We start from the raw sequence: 13,427 nt of genomic DNA on the forward strand, positions 1-13,427 counted from the left end.
ACATCTGATAGCGGTTTCTGGAAAAGATTGGGGGGGGGCAGAGCACATCTGACGGTGGTTTCTGGAAAAAGGTGGGGGGGGCCGGAGCACATCTGACCGGTTTCTGGAAAAGATGTGGGGGGGCAGAGCACATCTGACGGTGGTTTCTGGAAAAGATGGGGGGGGGGCAGAGCATGTCTGATGGTGGTTTCTGGAAAAGGGGGGGAGTTCATTTCACAGTTTCAGCTGCTGCAGTTTTTAACTAATTTCCTGTTGAACACTGAGGGGGCAACTACAATGAGGACACCTCTGTAAAAGCCATTTGGACCATTCCTTGGGGAGGAGAGGTGAGAGTGATGCCCAATTAACTCCGGCAAAGCTTAGCTTGGCTTTAAAAGCTCAGATATGCTGGACGGAACTCAGGAGGTAAAGAAATATAACCCACATTTCAGGCCTGAGTCCTTTAAGTACAAAGCAGCCTGGCTTCTGAATTAAAGGCTGGGATAGAAGGAAAGAGAGGGCTGGGGGAGGAGCACAGGTCAACAAGCAAAAGGTGATCATTGGACATGGGTAGGACAGGAGAGAGGAAAGGTGAGATAGATTGTGGGAGGGGATGAAAGCAGAGCTGAGGGAAAGAAGACAGAGGGAAAAGGGGAGAGAGACAGAGCTAGCAGAAAGGAGACAGGATTGATGGGAGAGGTGGGTTGGCTAACAGAAACAGGAGAAGTCGGCGTTAATGCCATCTAGTTGGAGGGTGCCCAGACAGATCAGGTGGTGTTCCTCCAATTTGTCGCTGGTGCACGAGACCATGGACAGACATGTCAGCAAGGGAATGGGGCAGGGAATTGAAATGGGTGGCCACTGGGGACTCCACACTATTGCAGCGGACAGAGCCAAGCTGCTCAGCAAAGTGATCTCCCAGTCTGCACTCCGATGTAGAGGAGACCACAACGGGAGCACCAGATACCGTAGATGACCCCTGCAGATTCACATGAAGTGTTGCCTCACTTGGAAGGACTGTTTGGGGCCCCGAATGGTGCTGAGGGAGGAGGTGTGGTCACTGGGGTAGATGCCAACAGGGTGATTGGTGGGGAGGAAGGAGTGGACAAGGGACAGTCCCTGTAGAGGGAGGAAAGGGGAGGACAGGGAAGATGTGTCTGGTGGTGGTATCACGTTGTAGGTGGTGGACACGGTGGCTGGTGGGCTGGTAGGTGAGGACGAGAGGAAACCTGTCCTTGTTGCATGTGGGAGCTGAGGGGGCCAGGCGGATGTGCAGGTAATGGAGGATATGCGGGTGAGGGTTCAGTTGATGGGAAAGCCACGTCTTCTTGAAGGACGACATCCCTGATGAGATGGGTGAATTGCTCCAAAGGGCCTGTGGCCCTGCTGAGAGTCACCTGCCTGCTCGTTGCAGCTTTCTTCAGGCTGCATTGCTGGTGACTGCATCGGTGCTGTACACATTTGGGCGTGAGGAATATGTGGGCTTCATGGTGATCTCGCTGGCGATCGGCTGGATCAACACATTGTACTACACCCGTGGCTTCCAGCAGATGGGTATCTACAGTGTGATGATGCAGAAGGTAAGGCACCCACATTGACCACGGCCTGTCTAGCCTGCTGCCCCATTCTGGCCACTCAGCCCACCCAGCCTGCTGCCCTGTTCTGGCCATTCGTCCCGTTCATCCTGCTGCCCTGTTCTGGCTGCTTGTCCCGTTCATCCTGCTGCCCTGTTCTGGCCACTCGGCCTGTCCATCCTGCTGCCCTGTTCTGGCCACTTGGCCTGTCCAGTCTGTTGCCCTATTCTGGCCACTCAGCCTGTCCATCCTGCTGCCCTATTCTGGTCATTCAGCCCATCCATCCTGCTGCCCTATCCTGGCCACAGCCTATCCAGTGTGCTGCCCTGTTCTGGCCACTTGGCCTGTCCATCCAGCTGCCCCATTCTGGCCATTTGGCCCATTCATCCTGCTGCCCTGTTCTGGCCACAGCCTGTCCAGTCTGCTGCCCTGTTATGGCCACTCAGCCCATTCAGCCTGCTGTCCCTTTGTGGACTGAGCTGTTTTCGTGTTGTCTGCAGATCATCCTGACGGATCTGATGAGCTTCCTAATTGTCTATGCCGTGTTCCTATTTGGATTTGGATCTGGTGAGTTTAGATGTCCACCTCTCCCGGACCCTGACCGTGCTTCCTCTGAATGAAATCACAGTGGCTGTAACCTGCCCTGTATCCTGAAGTAACACAGCTGAGGAACAGGCCCTTCAGTCCTCTGTGCTAATGTTAACCAAGGCACTTACTTATACTACCTGCCTCAGGTCCTTAAAAACACACAAATGCTCAGTTGATGATATGTTAGTGAGAGACAGTTTCATTTATTCCCCATTCTGCACCACCTTTCCCTTCATTGAGGGATAGAGTCAACACAAAGGCCCTTCTGCCTATCGTGCCTATGCCTCCCTCCATACTAACCCCATTTGCCTGCATTGATGTGCTTGTCCAAACGCTTCTGTGGTGCTTGTTCCTGCCTCCCCCTCTCCCTCAGGCAGAGTTCCACATTCCATCCTCTGTGTGTGAGAAACATTCCCCTCTGACCCTTTGCTAAATATTCTCTCACCTAAAACCCTGCCCTCTTGTTTTAACCACCCCAACCCCAAGGAAAAAGATACTGGTCTCTACCCCAGCCAGCCTCATCCTGCTTGAAGTTTATGGGCCCCCTTCCCTGTGAAGAAGTCAAGTTTTGGTTTCTTCTGTACTTCTCTCCCACTGACTGCATATCAAACATAGAAAATATTTCTGTTGTATGAGAACAGCAAACAAGGCCTTTACTTAAATATGCTGTGGCCTCCATTAAGAATGGCTGCCCCATGCCCCTCCTTTTTCATCCCTTTACAAGGTCCCCATCACCCGTTCACTCCATCTGATCCAATCTCTTCCCCTAACTAAACTCCTCCAGATCAAGCCACGTCGAAGCCTTACATTTGTGCTTCTGCCATAATTGGGAAAGATCTCTGTTTCAGAGGGCTGGAAGGGAAGGAGAAAGGGAATAGTGGGGTGAGCAGGAAACTGGGTCTTCACAACGCTCTGCCTTCCTGCTACAGCGTTGGTGGTACTCATCGAGGATGGAGTCTACAACAACACCAAACCTGGCTGCCACAAGGACACTACCTACAAGAATTTTGGGACAACTTCCTTGGAGCTGTTCCGATTCACCATTGGGATGGGAGACCTGGAGTTCACCGAGAACTACAGATTCAAAAAGGTCTTCATCCTCCTGTTGATATCCTACATCCTGCTGACCTACATTCTCCTACTCAATATGTTGATTGCAAGGATGAGCAAGACAGTGGAGGTGATTTCCAAGGATAGTAAAAATGTCTGGAAACTTCAGGTAAAAGTTCATCTTCAACCAGAGTAGAGAACAGAGCGAAGCTCCCTCCACACCGTCCATCACACACTCCCGGGGTCAGACACAGACTAAAGCTCCCTCCATATCGTCCATCACACACTCCTGGAGTCAGACACAGAGTGAAGCTCCCTCCACATCATCCATCACGCACTCCTGGGGTCAGACACAGAGTAAAGCTCCCTCTGCACCATCCCATCACACACTCCCAGGGTCAGAATCAGAGTGAAGCTCCCTCCGCATCATCCCATCACACACTCCCAGGGTCAAGACACAGAGTGAAGCTCCCTCCGCATCATCCCATCACACACTCTCGGGGTCAGACCCAGAGTGAAGCTCCCTCCGCATCGTCTCATCACACACTCCCAGGTCAGACCCAGAGTGAAGCTCCCTCCACGCTGTCCCGTCACACACTCTTTGGGAAGGGAACATCACAGATATGAAAGAGTGTCGAACATTTTTGACAGTATAAAGAGGAGAGAGCACCAATATACCTTCCTTTCTCAAGTTTTGTAATAAAACAATTTCATTTTTTAAAGTTGAGTTTCAGAAACATCATAGGAGGGGAAATTGGGTGCTCCACCTGTCAGTGCATGCTGTAGTTAGACTTTAACCTCCGTGTCACCGACCCCATATCTGTCGATTCCTTATCAATCTCTGCCTGAATGAACTCAGCATCAGTGTCTCCACAGTCACTTCTCTCTGCCTGAAGAAATGCCTTTCCATCTCTGCTCTGATTGTCTGATTCCTCATCACTTGGATGCAAACCCTCCGGCCAACCCTGAAACAGTTTCGTGGGTCCACCTCAGTCCAGATCACTGATGCCCGTCCTTCACCCATCACTCCCTGTTGCTTCTCAATCCACAGACCAACCGTCGCTGGGAGGGAGGGGTTGGTGAGAACCCCGGTTCCAGTTCCAGTGGGGGGAGGGGTTGGTGGGAACCCACGTCCCAGACACAATGGGGGGACATGAGGGGCTGGTGATCTCGACCATTTTCCCAGACCATTGACAAGATTTTTACTTTGGTGAGAATTTTTTGTAAACACCTTTTTGTCATCAAATTTCCTGCCTTGTTTTTGAATCAATGGTTTTCAAAATTTTTCTTTCCACTCACAAAAAGTGGTTGAGAACCACTGCTCGAGACCCAATTGTTACTGAAATATTTTGCTTGAGAAAAATTGTCATTGGCCCATTTCCTTTGGAGTTATGAAACCATGCACATAACGAGTTAACTAGGGATGATTAAAACAGTGGTTTTCAAACCTTTTTCTTTCCACCCCATCCCACCTTAAGTAATCCCTAGGCCATAGGTGCTCTGTGATTAGTAAAGGATTGTGTTAAGGTGGGATGCATGGGAAGAAAAAGATTTGAAAACCACTGTTTTAATCATCCCTAGTTAACTCATTATGTGCACCGTTTCATAACTCCAAAGGAAATGGACCAATGACAATTTTTCTCAAGCAAAATATTTCAGGAATAATTGGGTCTAGAGCAGTGGTTCTCAACCTCCCCTTCCCACTCACATCCCACCTTAAGGGCACCTATGGCATAGGGATTACTTAAGGTGGAGTGTAAGTGAAAAGAAGTTTGAAAACCACTGTTTTAAACGTTTCTCGGTGCAGATCTCCAAGGAATAAATCAGGACTGTGTAACGTGCCATTACTGGAGAATTACACCCCCCTCTCCGTTGCTGTCCCATGGGGCAGGGAGTTGACATCCAGAACCCCAGGCGTGTGCGTCATTGCAGAAGCAGGCCCTGGGGCCAGAGTGCCACTGACCTTGCCTATCACCTTCCTTCCCCTGTGTTGCAGAGGGCCATCACGATTCTGGACCTGGAGAAGAGCTTGCCGCAGTGCCTGAGAGCCACGTTCCGGTCCGGGGAGCCTGTGATTGTCGGCATCATGTGCGATGGGCAGGACGACCTGAGGTGGTGTTTCAGGTAGGGAGGACACAGGCTCAGGAGGCAGCGATCCAGCTGTTCATTGACAGATACAACAGGGGACAGGTCCTTCAGCCCATTGCGAATCTGCTGACCAACAGCCATCCATTTAAACTAAACAGTTAATCCCATTTGGTAACATTCTTCTCACCAACAGCCCCCATATTCTACCTACTCACCTACACATCAGGGCAACCTTCACTGACCCGCATGGCTGTGAGTCCAGGCAGGGTAATGATGAATGCAGACGGTGCCTGTGGTCAGGATAGAACCTGGCACTGCAGCACAGTGAAGCAATGTCATCTCTGGCTATACTACCCTGCCGTGCACCTCTCTTCTCAGCCAGGGGACTCCATGTGGAGTGTAGCACCAGGGCATCTGTAACAGAGGGTGCTGGTCACTCAGCCACTGTGGAGCAAGAATCTGAGCTCCTGTTTCTGGTGAAAGCCTCTGTCCTGCTTTCACAAAGGATCTTTGCCCTGAAATGTTACATGTTAGTGTTGGGGATTGGGGATTTGTCATGATGAGCTGGAAGAGTTATGTTGGGGTCTGACATGGATTCGACTTGGGTCGCTGGAGCTGCGCTAACTTCTACGCTAAACATGCAGCCCAAAGTTGAATTTTGGGTTTGTGTGTTAAGTGACGGGTTAGTGTTGGTTTGTTGTGTGTTGGAAGACTGGATGTTGAGAAGATGAAAAGGTTCGTGTTTGGGTGTTGAAAGCTTGAGGTTGGGGGTTGAGAAGATAATTGTTTGGGTGTTGAGTTGGTTGTTGGGGGAAGGTGTTGGACAGCTCTGATCCTGAGGTCTCAGACCTGTGCCTTGCTTACTGTGCAGGGTTGATGAAGTTAACTGGAACAGGTGGAATACCAACCTTGGCCTCATTAACGAGGAGCCTGGAATCTCTGAGCTGCTGAGAAGGAACTCAACTTTCACAAGCAGGATGTCTCACAGAGGTAAGGTGCTGCTCAAGGCCCCATTCTTGTGTCCCATCCAGCTTCAGATATCCATGCCATTGTTTTATCAATGCACGGACCTCCTCCACCTTCCCCACCTCCCTGTGTGCATCTCATGCCCACTCCCAACCCTCTTCTCCCCCCCTCCCCCCCGACATCACCCCCTGCATCTCCACCTCCTCCCCCTCCCCCTGACATCACTCCCTACACTTTCGTCCCCTGCCCCCAACTTCACCCCTTGCCCCTTCTATCCCTTTGTCCACCATTTCCTGTCCCTCTTCCCTCTGACACACTCACAACATACCCACCCGTCGTCTCTTCCTCATGTTCTGGTCATTCCCTTCCCCCTGCACCCCCCCCCCACTTGTCTCTTCCCCTCCCCTTTGTCTCTCCCTGTACTCCCCTCTCATCTTTTACTCTCCATCTTCCTGTATCCCCTTCACTACCCCTCCATTTCCTCATCTTCCCATCACAGTCCCCTTGTCTCTTTCCTCTATCCCCTCCATCTTCCCCATCCCCTCTCCTTTTCCCTTCACTACCACATCTCTCCCCCCCTCCCTACCCCCTCCTTCTTTCACTCCCTCCCCTTCTCTACCCCTTCTATCTCTTTCCCTTTTTCCCACCCTCTCTCCATCCCCCTTCACTACCCCCTTCACTTCCCCTTTTTCTTCCACTCCATCTTTTACCCTACACCTTCCCCTCTCCCTGTTCTTTAACCCCTCTGTCTCTTCCCCCCCCTCCATCTCCCCTTCTCTATTCCCTTGTCTGTCTCTTCCCATTCCTTTCCCCTTCAGTCTCTTCTTCTCCTTCTTCCCCCTCCTCCACCCTCCATCCCCTCCCTTTCCCCTTCAACCTCTCCAATCCTCTGCCTGCATCCTTGCTGTCCCCAGCCTGCCCTGCTGTGCCCTCGCTCGTGCCGAGATGGGCTCTGGCCTGGCGTTAACCCGTGGTGTCTGTGCTGCCGGCAGAGCGAGGCTGGCGCACCATGCTGCCCCTGCTGAAGGAAGTTAAATCGATGAAGCAGGAAGAGGAGGGAATTCTGCATGAGTTGAACAGTGCCACTGCGAGACAATCCCACAGCCACCTGCACATCAAGGAGGTCTGATGTCAGGACCCCCGGCTGAGGTGGAGGGTGGCCTCCCCCACCTCCGAGACCACCTCCAGCCAGAAGACATGGACCCTTACCCACCTGGAGACAATTCCATCACTTCATAATTATCCTGTGGTCTCTGACTGTCTCTCGCCCACTGCTGGAGAAGAGGTATTGAAGCTGTTGCATATGTGTAATGAAATCAATTAATTATGTTTAAAAAATCCAGGAAGAGAGAATAATATTGGCCGTTCATTCTCCAATTGACTGAGAAGGACATGATGATGGACATGTTGGGTGACCAATGGAGGGAGGGTGGGGACAGGGTGGCTAAAGGTGAGGCTTTGTGTTGATTCCTCGCTGCATTTCCCTCTCTCCTTGCCCTCTGTCTGTGCTCCCTCCACCCCTTCTCTGTCCCTCCCTCACCCCGCCCCACACCGCCCTCTCCATCCCCCTCTGCACCACCACCTCCTCCTTTGGCCAATCTCCACCCCCTAGCCCCAACCTGTCTCTCCATGCTCCGTTTGTTCAGCTTGTCCCAGTTTTCACAAGATCACGAGATATAGGAGCAGAAGTAGGCCAATCAGCCCATCGAGTCTGCTCCTCTCCTCCTATCCATGCCCAATTATCACCTATTGTCTGTTGGTCTGCACTTTTCCCCCTGCCTTTTTTTTAATTCAGGTGCCTGCCTGCTTTTCTCATCCCTTGAAGAAGGGCTCAGGTCTGAAATGTTGGTAACCTCCTACGGGCGCTGTGAGACCTGCTGAGTTCCCCCAGCATCTCTGTGTTATTACACTCACAGCGCCTGAGATTTTCATGAAACTATGTACCTGTATCCCCAGGTCTATGTTGCATAGCATCCCCAAGACCCTACTATTCACCATGTAAGTCCGGTCTTGGTTTGACCTAACAAAGTGCTGCACCTTTCACTTGCCCGAGTTAAACTCCATTTGCAATTTCTTGGCCCACATTCCCACAGTTCATCTAGGGCAGTGGTTCTCGACCTTTTTTTCCACCTTAAATAATCCCTTACTAACCACAGAGCACCTGTAACATTCTATCATTGGACAGGGCACTGAGTACAAGAGTTGAGTCATTACATTACACTTGGGCAAAACCTTGGGGAGGCATTCTGGTTGCCGTGCTGTGGAGAGGATGGGAGTAAGTTGGACCAGGTGCAGAAAGGATTTACAAGGATGTTTCTGGGAACTGGAAGGCTTCAATTATAGGTGGTGACTGGAGCAGCTTCTCTCCCTGGAGCGCAGGAGGCTGAGGGGAGTGTGATAGTACAGATTCTATCACCAATGTGTATATGTTCAGATTGTAGTGTAGAATGACTGTGATTGGCTGAGAGTAGCCACACCTACTGGCAGGTCTTATAGGATTGTTCCTAGCCAGACCAGGTCATTCTGGACTGGTCGACCTACTTGTGATATGCTCCAGTCTTTTAGTTAATAAAAGCCTTGCTTTGGATCAACAAATCTTTGGTTCTTTTGACGCGCTCTACAGGGAGACCTCACGCAGGGTTATAAAATCATGAGGGGAGTGGTTATGATGGATGGTCACAGTCCTTTCCTAGAGTAGAATTAGAGGGAATAGATTTAAGGTGAAAAGGGAAAGAAAGGGTGAAGTGGTTCGCATAGCGGTTGCGGCGCCAGCAACTCAGGTTCGAATCCCGTGCTGTCTGTAAGGAGTTTCTACATTCTCCCCAGGTCTGCGTGGGTTTCCTCCGGATGCTCCGGTTTCCTCCCACCTGCCAAAATGTAGCGGGGATTGTTGGTCATTTGGGTGTAATTTGGTGCCACGGACTCGTGCTGTATGTCTACATTTTAAAGAAATCAAGAGGGGAACTGAGGGGAATGTTGTTTACACAGTGAGATGGATGTGTGGAAGGAACTGCCCAAGGAAGTGGGAGAGCCGGGGACAGTTATGTGGAAGATAAAGTTCAGAGGGATGTGGCCCAAATGCAGCCAAATGGAACTTACTGTGATAGGCACCTTGGTCAGCGTGGACAAGTTGTGCTGAAAGGCTTCCTCATGTGCTCCACAAAACTCCTGCTTCTCTGACCTTCCAGTGTAATGCTCTTGCCCCATTGGTCATCTGACACATCAATATTCATGATGCCCTGCCTCCCAGCACCCACAGGCAATCCTGATTGGATAATCTTTCACAGTCAAATGTCAGTAATGTAATATTGCCACAATCTTCTGTCAATAAAGATATAACAAAGGTGAAATCAGACAGTGCATCTCCTGTTTATTTTTGCCTGTTGAGTTCTGTGACAAGAACCTTCTGAGATAGTCCGCATCAGGAACTGGTATGTTGTTCCTGAGATGACTGCAGGTGGGTGGAGACCGTCACCAACCTCTTTGCTGAAGGCAGATTTTCACAGTTTGTGGAGAAGGATGCAAGGACCCAGCAGCCGCCTGATGGAAGAACTCTCTGATCTACGGGCTGTTCCCAGGGATGGACACAGAGTCCGATATCCAGAACTGCTGGAAAATCATCAACTCGGTGAAAGACGCACTTTGGCTTGCCAGAAACCTGTTGCTCTTTCAGCTGAGGGACAGACTGAGGCTTGGCACAGCCAACGCAAAGGCACTGTTGGGAAGGACCACAGTCTAGAGTCCTCCCGTTACCAGGCACTGAGGGGCTGAAACCGAGGGGAAGCCCCTCAAACAACAGAGGGGGAAGAAACGACAAGGAGCCACAGGGGTGGTAACGGGAAATGCAGAGTGCGTGTAATGATGTACAGTGATGGGAATGACCCAAAGGAACGGTTTTCCTTTTGTAAATAATTTATTGTGGTAAGATTTAAAGAAACATCAACAGCCTGACACGGGAAAAATTTCAGACAATGTGGATATTTGATGAGTCAACATCAGTCCACTGTGACCAGCTCCTCTGGTCAGCCTGCAATTAGAGGGAATAGATTTACGGTTTATGGTTTACTGGTGACATACTTTAGAATATTTCTGAATGATTTTCAAACTAAATTGAAAGTGGACAGGAGCATTGAAAGAAATAACATCCAATAATTCAGAAACCCCACTAAATCTAGTACCTCTGAACCCCAAAATTTGCCAGTCCATTGGACGTTTACTGTATCTGGAGTAAGGCACAAACTGCTGGAGAAACCACAGGTCAGGCAGCATCTGCAGAGGTAGGGGATGGTCAATGTCTTGGGCTGAGATTTGGCACGGGGACTGAGAGATGAGGGGGCAAGGTGGGGGCTGGAACCAGGTGAGCAGAGGAGAGGTAGGGGAGGGGGTGATTTGGGGGGGGGGAGAGAGAGAGAAGGACATGGATGAGATAAAAGTAGATGTAGCCAAGTGGGGAAGTGGAGACGAAGGCTGAAGAATGACTTTGGGTTCTTCTGCCCATCATCTGGTTCCAGCCTAATGTTCTCCTTCCCCCTGCCTCTCCCACGGCTCCAACTGCTCACTGTATGTACTCGTGTAATCATCGAATTTTTTGCACCACTTTTTCAGGCCACAAAAATGGGCGTTGACTTTTACACGGGCCAAACTTTTATCCGTGTTAAGTCCCTGCGTCGTTCAAGGTATCGGGAGCTCAGACAATCAGGACTGGATGGTAAGTCCGCTTTCTGGGCATCGGGAGTTCGGATGGGAGGGTGGCCAGGGCGAGGATCCACAGTCAGGGCATCGGAAGTTCATATGATCAGGCGGCTGGAGCCAAAAACTGGAGATTTGATCGAGGTATTTAAAATTATGAGGGGGATAGACAGAGTAAATATAGGTCAGCTTTTTCCACTGAAGGTGGGTGGGATATAAACTAGAGAACATGGATTAAGGGGAAAGGGGAAAAGTTTAGGGGAAACATGAGGGGGAACTTCTTCACACAGAGAGTGGTGGGGGTCTGGAACGAGCTGCCAGCTGAGGTGAATACGTGCTCAATTTTAACATTTAATAAAAATTTGGACAGGTACATGGATAGGAGGGGTATGGAGGGATATGGACTAGGTACAGGCTAGTGGCACTAGGTAGAATAATAGTTTGGCACAAACTAGAAGGGCTGAAGGGCCTTTTTCTGTGCTGTAATGTTCTTTGATTCTATGGGAGGGGGAATGGGACCCCAAGGTGTTGGGGGGAGAGAGGGAGGGTGGGAGGTCCTAGTGAGTGGGAAGGGGAGGTTGCCACAGTAAGTGGAACAGGAGGGAGAGGGGGAGGGGGGGTCGCAGTGAGTGGAGGGGTAGGTGAAGGGTGTCCCAGTCTGTGGAACGGGAGGGGATCCCAGTGAATGGAGGGAGGAGGGCAAGGTGGTTCCTAGTGACTGGAGGGGAGAGAAGGGGGTCCCAGTGAGTGGAAGGGGAGGAGTGCGTGGTCCCAGTAAGTGGGAGGGAGAGGGGGAGGGGAGCCCAATGAGTGGAGGGGGGAGAGGAGGGGGTCCCTTTTGTGTGAAGGGGGAGAGGAGGTGGTCCCTTTTGTGTGAAGGGGGGAGAGGAGGGGTTCCCAGTGAGAAGGGAGAGGGGGAGGGGAGGAGGTTCCAGTGAAGGGAAGGGGACAGGGGGCCCCAGTTGTGGAGGGGAGGAGGGGGAGAGGAACTGGTTCAGGTGGCTGAGAAGGAATGCGGCAAATGTCACAGCATTTCAGATGTGCGTGATGTGGTTTGTCAGAGCGGGTTAAGTCGGCTTCGTGGTTTTGTGATTGAGATCACAGGATAACCACGTTCCAAGCAGCAATAAAAATAATATTGGGCTGGTGTGTCACCAGAACCACAAGTCAGGAGAGCAGCCACGACAGGAGGGCCGTCCCTCTGAGCCCCAAAGGTCCAGTTAACCTTGTACATCTGCAGTAAGGTTAGCACCGACTGTTGGATAGTGTGTGAGGTTCTGGACCCCATCTACACAGAGAGTTTCACTAAATCAGAGTGGATGAAGAATGAGTCAGCATACAGGAGGGAGATTGAAAACTTGGCCAAATGGTGCATCATCAACAACCTCGCACTCAATGTCACCAAAGCTAAGGAGCTGATTGTTGATTTCAAGAAACCCAGAGGTATACGATCCAGTGATCATTGGGGATCAGAAGTGGAGAGGGTGAACAAGTCTAAGTTCTTGAGAGTCACTATCTCAGAGGATCTTTCCTGGACCCAACACACTAATGGCATCGTGAAGAAAGCACAACAGCACCTCTACTTCCTCATGAGTTTGCAAAGATTTGGTATGACATCAGAAACCCTGGCAAATTTCTACAGAGGTGTGGTGGAAAGTGTGCTGACCGGCTGCATCACAGTCTGGTATGGGGGACACCAATACCCATGAGTGTAAAACCCTCCAAAAGGTAATGAACGCAGCTCAGGACATCACAGGCAAAACCCTCCCCATCATTGAGAACATCTACAGGGAACACTGCAGTCGGAGAGCAGCAGCAATCATCAAGGATCCACACCACCCAGCCCATGCTCTGTTCTCGCTGCTACCACAAGACTTGCACCACCAGGTCCAGGAACAGTTGCTCCCCCTCCATCATCAGACTCCTCAACAACAAACTCAATCAGGGACTTATTTAAGGACTCTTTGGACTGTATTGATTTTCTTTTATTCTCTCTGTATTACACAGTCAGTTTGTTTACATTTCTTTATTTGTTTACATGTGTACGTTGTGTACAGTTTTTTTTTGCACTACCATACCCGCAGGAAAAGGAATCTCAGGGATGTATATGATGTGTATGATCTCTGACAATAAATCTGAACTCTGAAAGAATTCACCAGGATGTTACTGGGAATGGAAGGGCTTGGGTTGTAAGGAGAGGCTGAAACTCTGGATCGTAGGACTGATGAGGAAGGTCCTTGTATGTACAATCATGAAGTGCGTGGAGAAAGTGAAAGCACAGAAATGCTGAAGAACTCAGCAGGTCTTGCAATGTCCATAGGAGGTAGAGATATATCACCGACGCTTTGAGCCTGAGTCCTCCTTCCAAACATGGAGGAAATGGATGGCCATCTAGTTCCCAGGTTAGGGGAGTCTGATCTTGAGAACATCAATTGAATGAGAGGGAAAGATTTAAAGGGGGTCAAGAAGGACACCTTCACACAGAGGGGGTGG

The 13,427-nt window shown here is 50.4% G+C and overlaps 1 protein-coding gene across 6 annotated transcripts in view; it reads left to right on the top strand.

Annotated features, from left to right (window-relative positions):
* LOC138749453 (transient receptor potential cation channel subfamily V member 1-like) overlaps nucleotides 1-10,948 on the top strand; it is a 40,562-nt gene extending 29,614 nt beyond the window's left edge. For 4 of the 6 annotated variants that reach the window (XM_069910796.1, XM_069910798.1, XM_069910799.1 and 1 more), the window contains 6 exons: nucleotides 1,394-1,559; nucleotides 2,054-2,120; nucleotides 3,071-3,360; nucleotides 5,188-5,315; nucleotides 6,151-6,269; nucleotides 7,238-9,600. In XM_069910796.1, coding sequence (XP_069766897.1) covers nucleotides 1,394-1,559; nucleotides 2,054-2,120; nucleotides 3,071-3,360; nucleotides 5,188-5,315; nucleotides 6,151-6,269; nucleotides 7,238-7,374 — 907 coding nt within the window. In that variant the 3' untranslated portion in view covers nucleotides 7,375-9,600. Of the gene's footprint in view, nucleotides 1-1,393; nucleotides 1,560-2,053; nucleotides 2,121-3,070; nucleotides 3,361-5,187; nucleotides 5,316-6,150; nucleotides 6,270-7,237; nucleotides 9,601-10,850 lie in introns of those variants that run through there. The other 2 variants (XR_011348650.1, XM_069910800.1) reach the window with 2 other exon arrangements.
* Nucleotides 10,949-13,427: the final 2,479 nt, after the last annotated feature.

This window comes from Narcine bancroftii, chromosome 14 (assembly GCF_036971445.1).
Source record: "Narcine bancroftii isolate sNarBan1 chromosome 14, sNarBan1.hap1, whole genome shotgun sequence".
In the NCBI taxonomy this organism is placed as follows: domain Eukaryota; kingdom Metazoa; phylum Chordata; class Chondrichthyes; order Torpediniformes; family Narcinidae; genus Narcine; species Narcine bancroftii.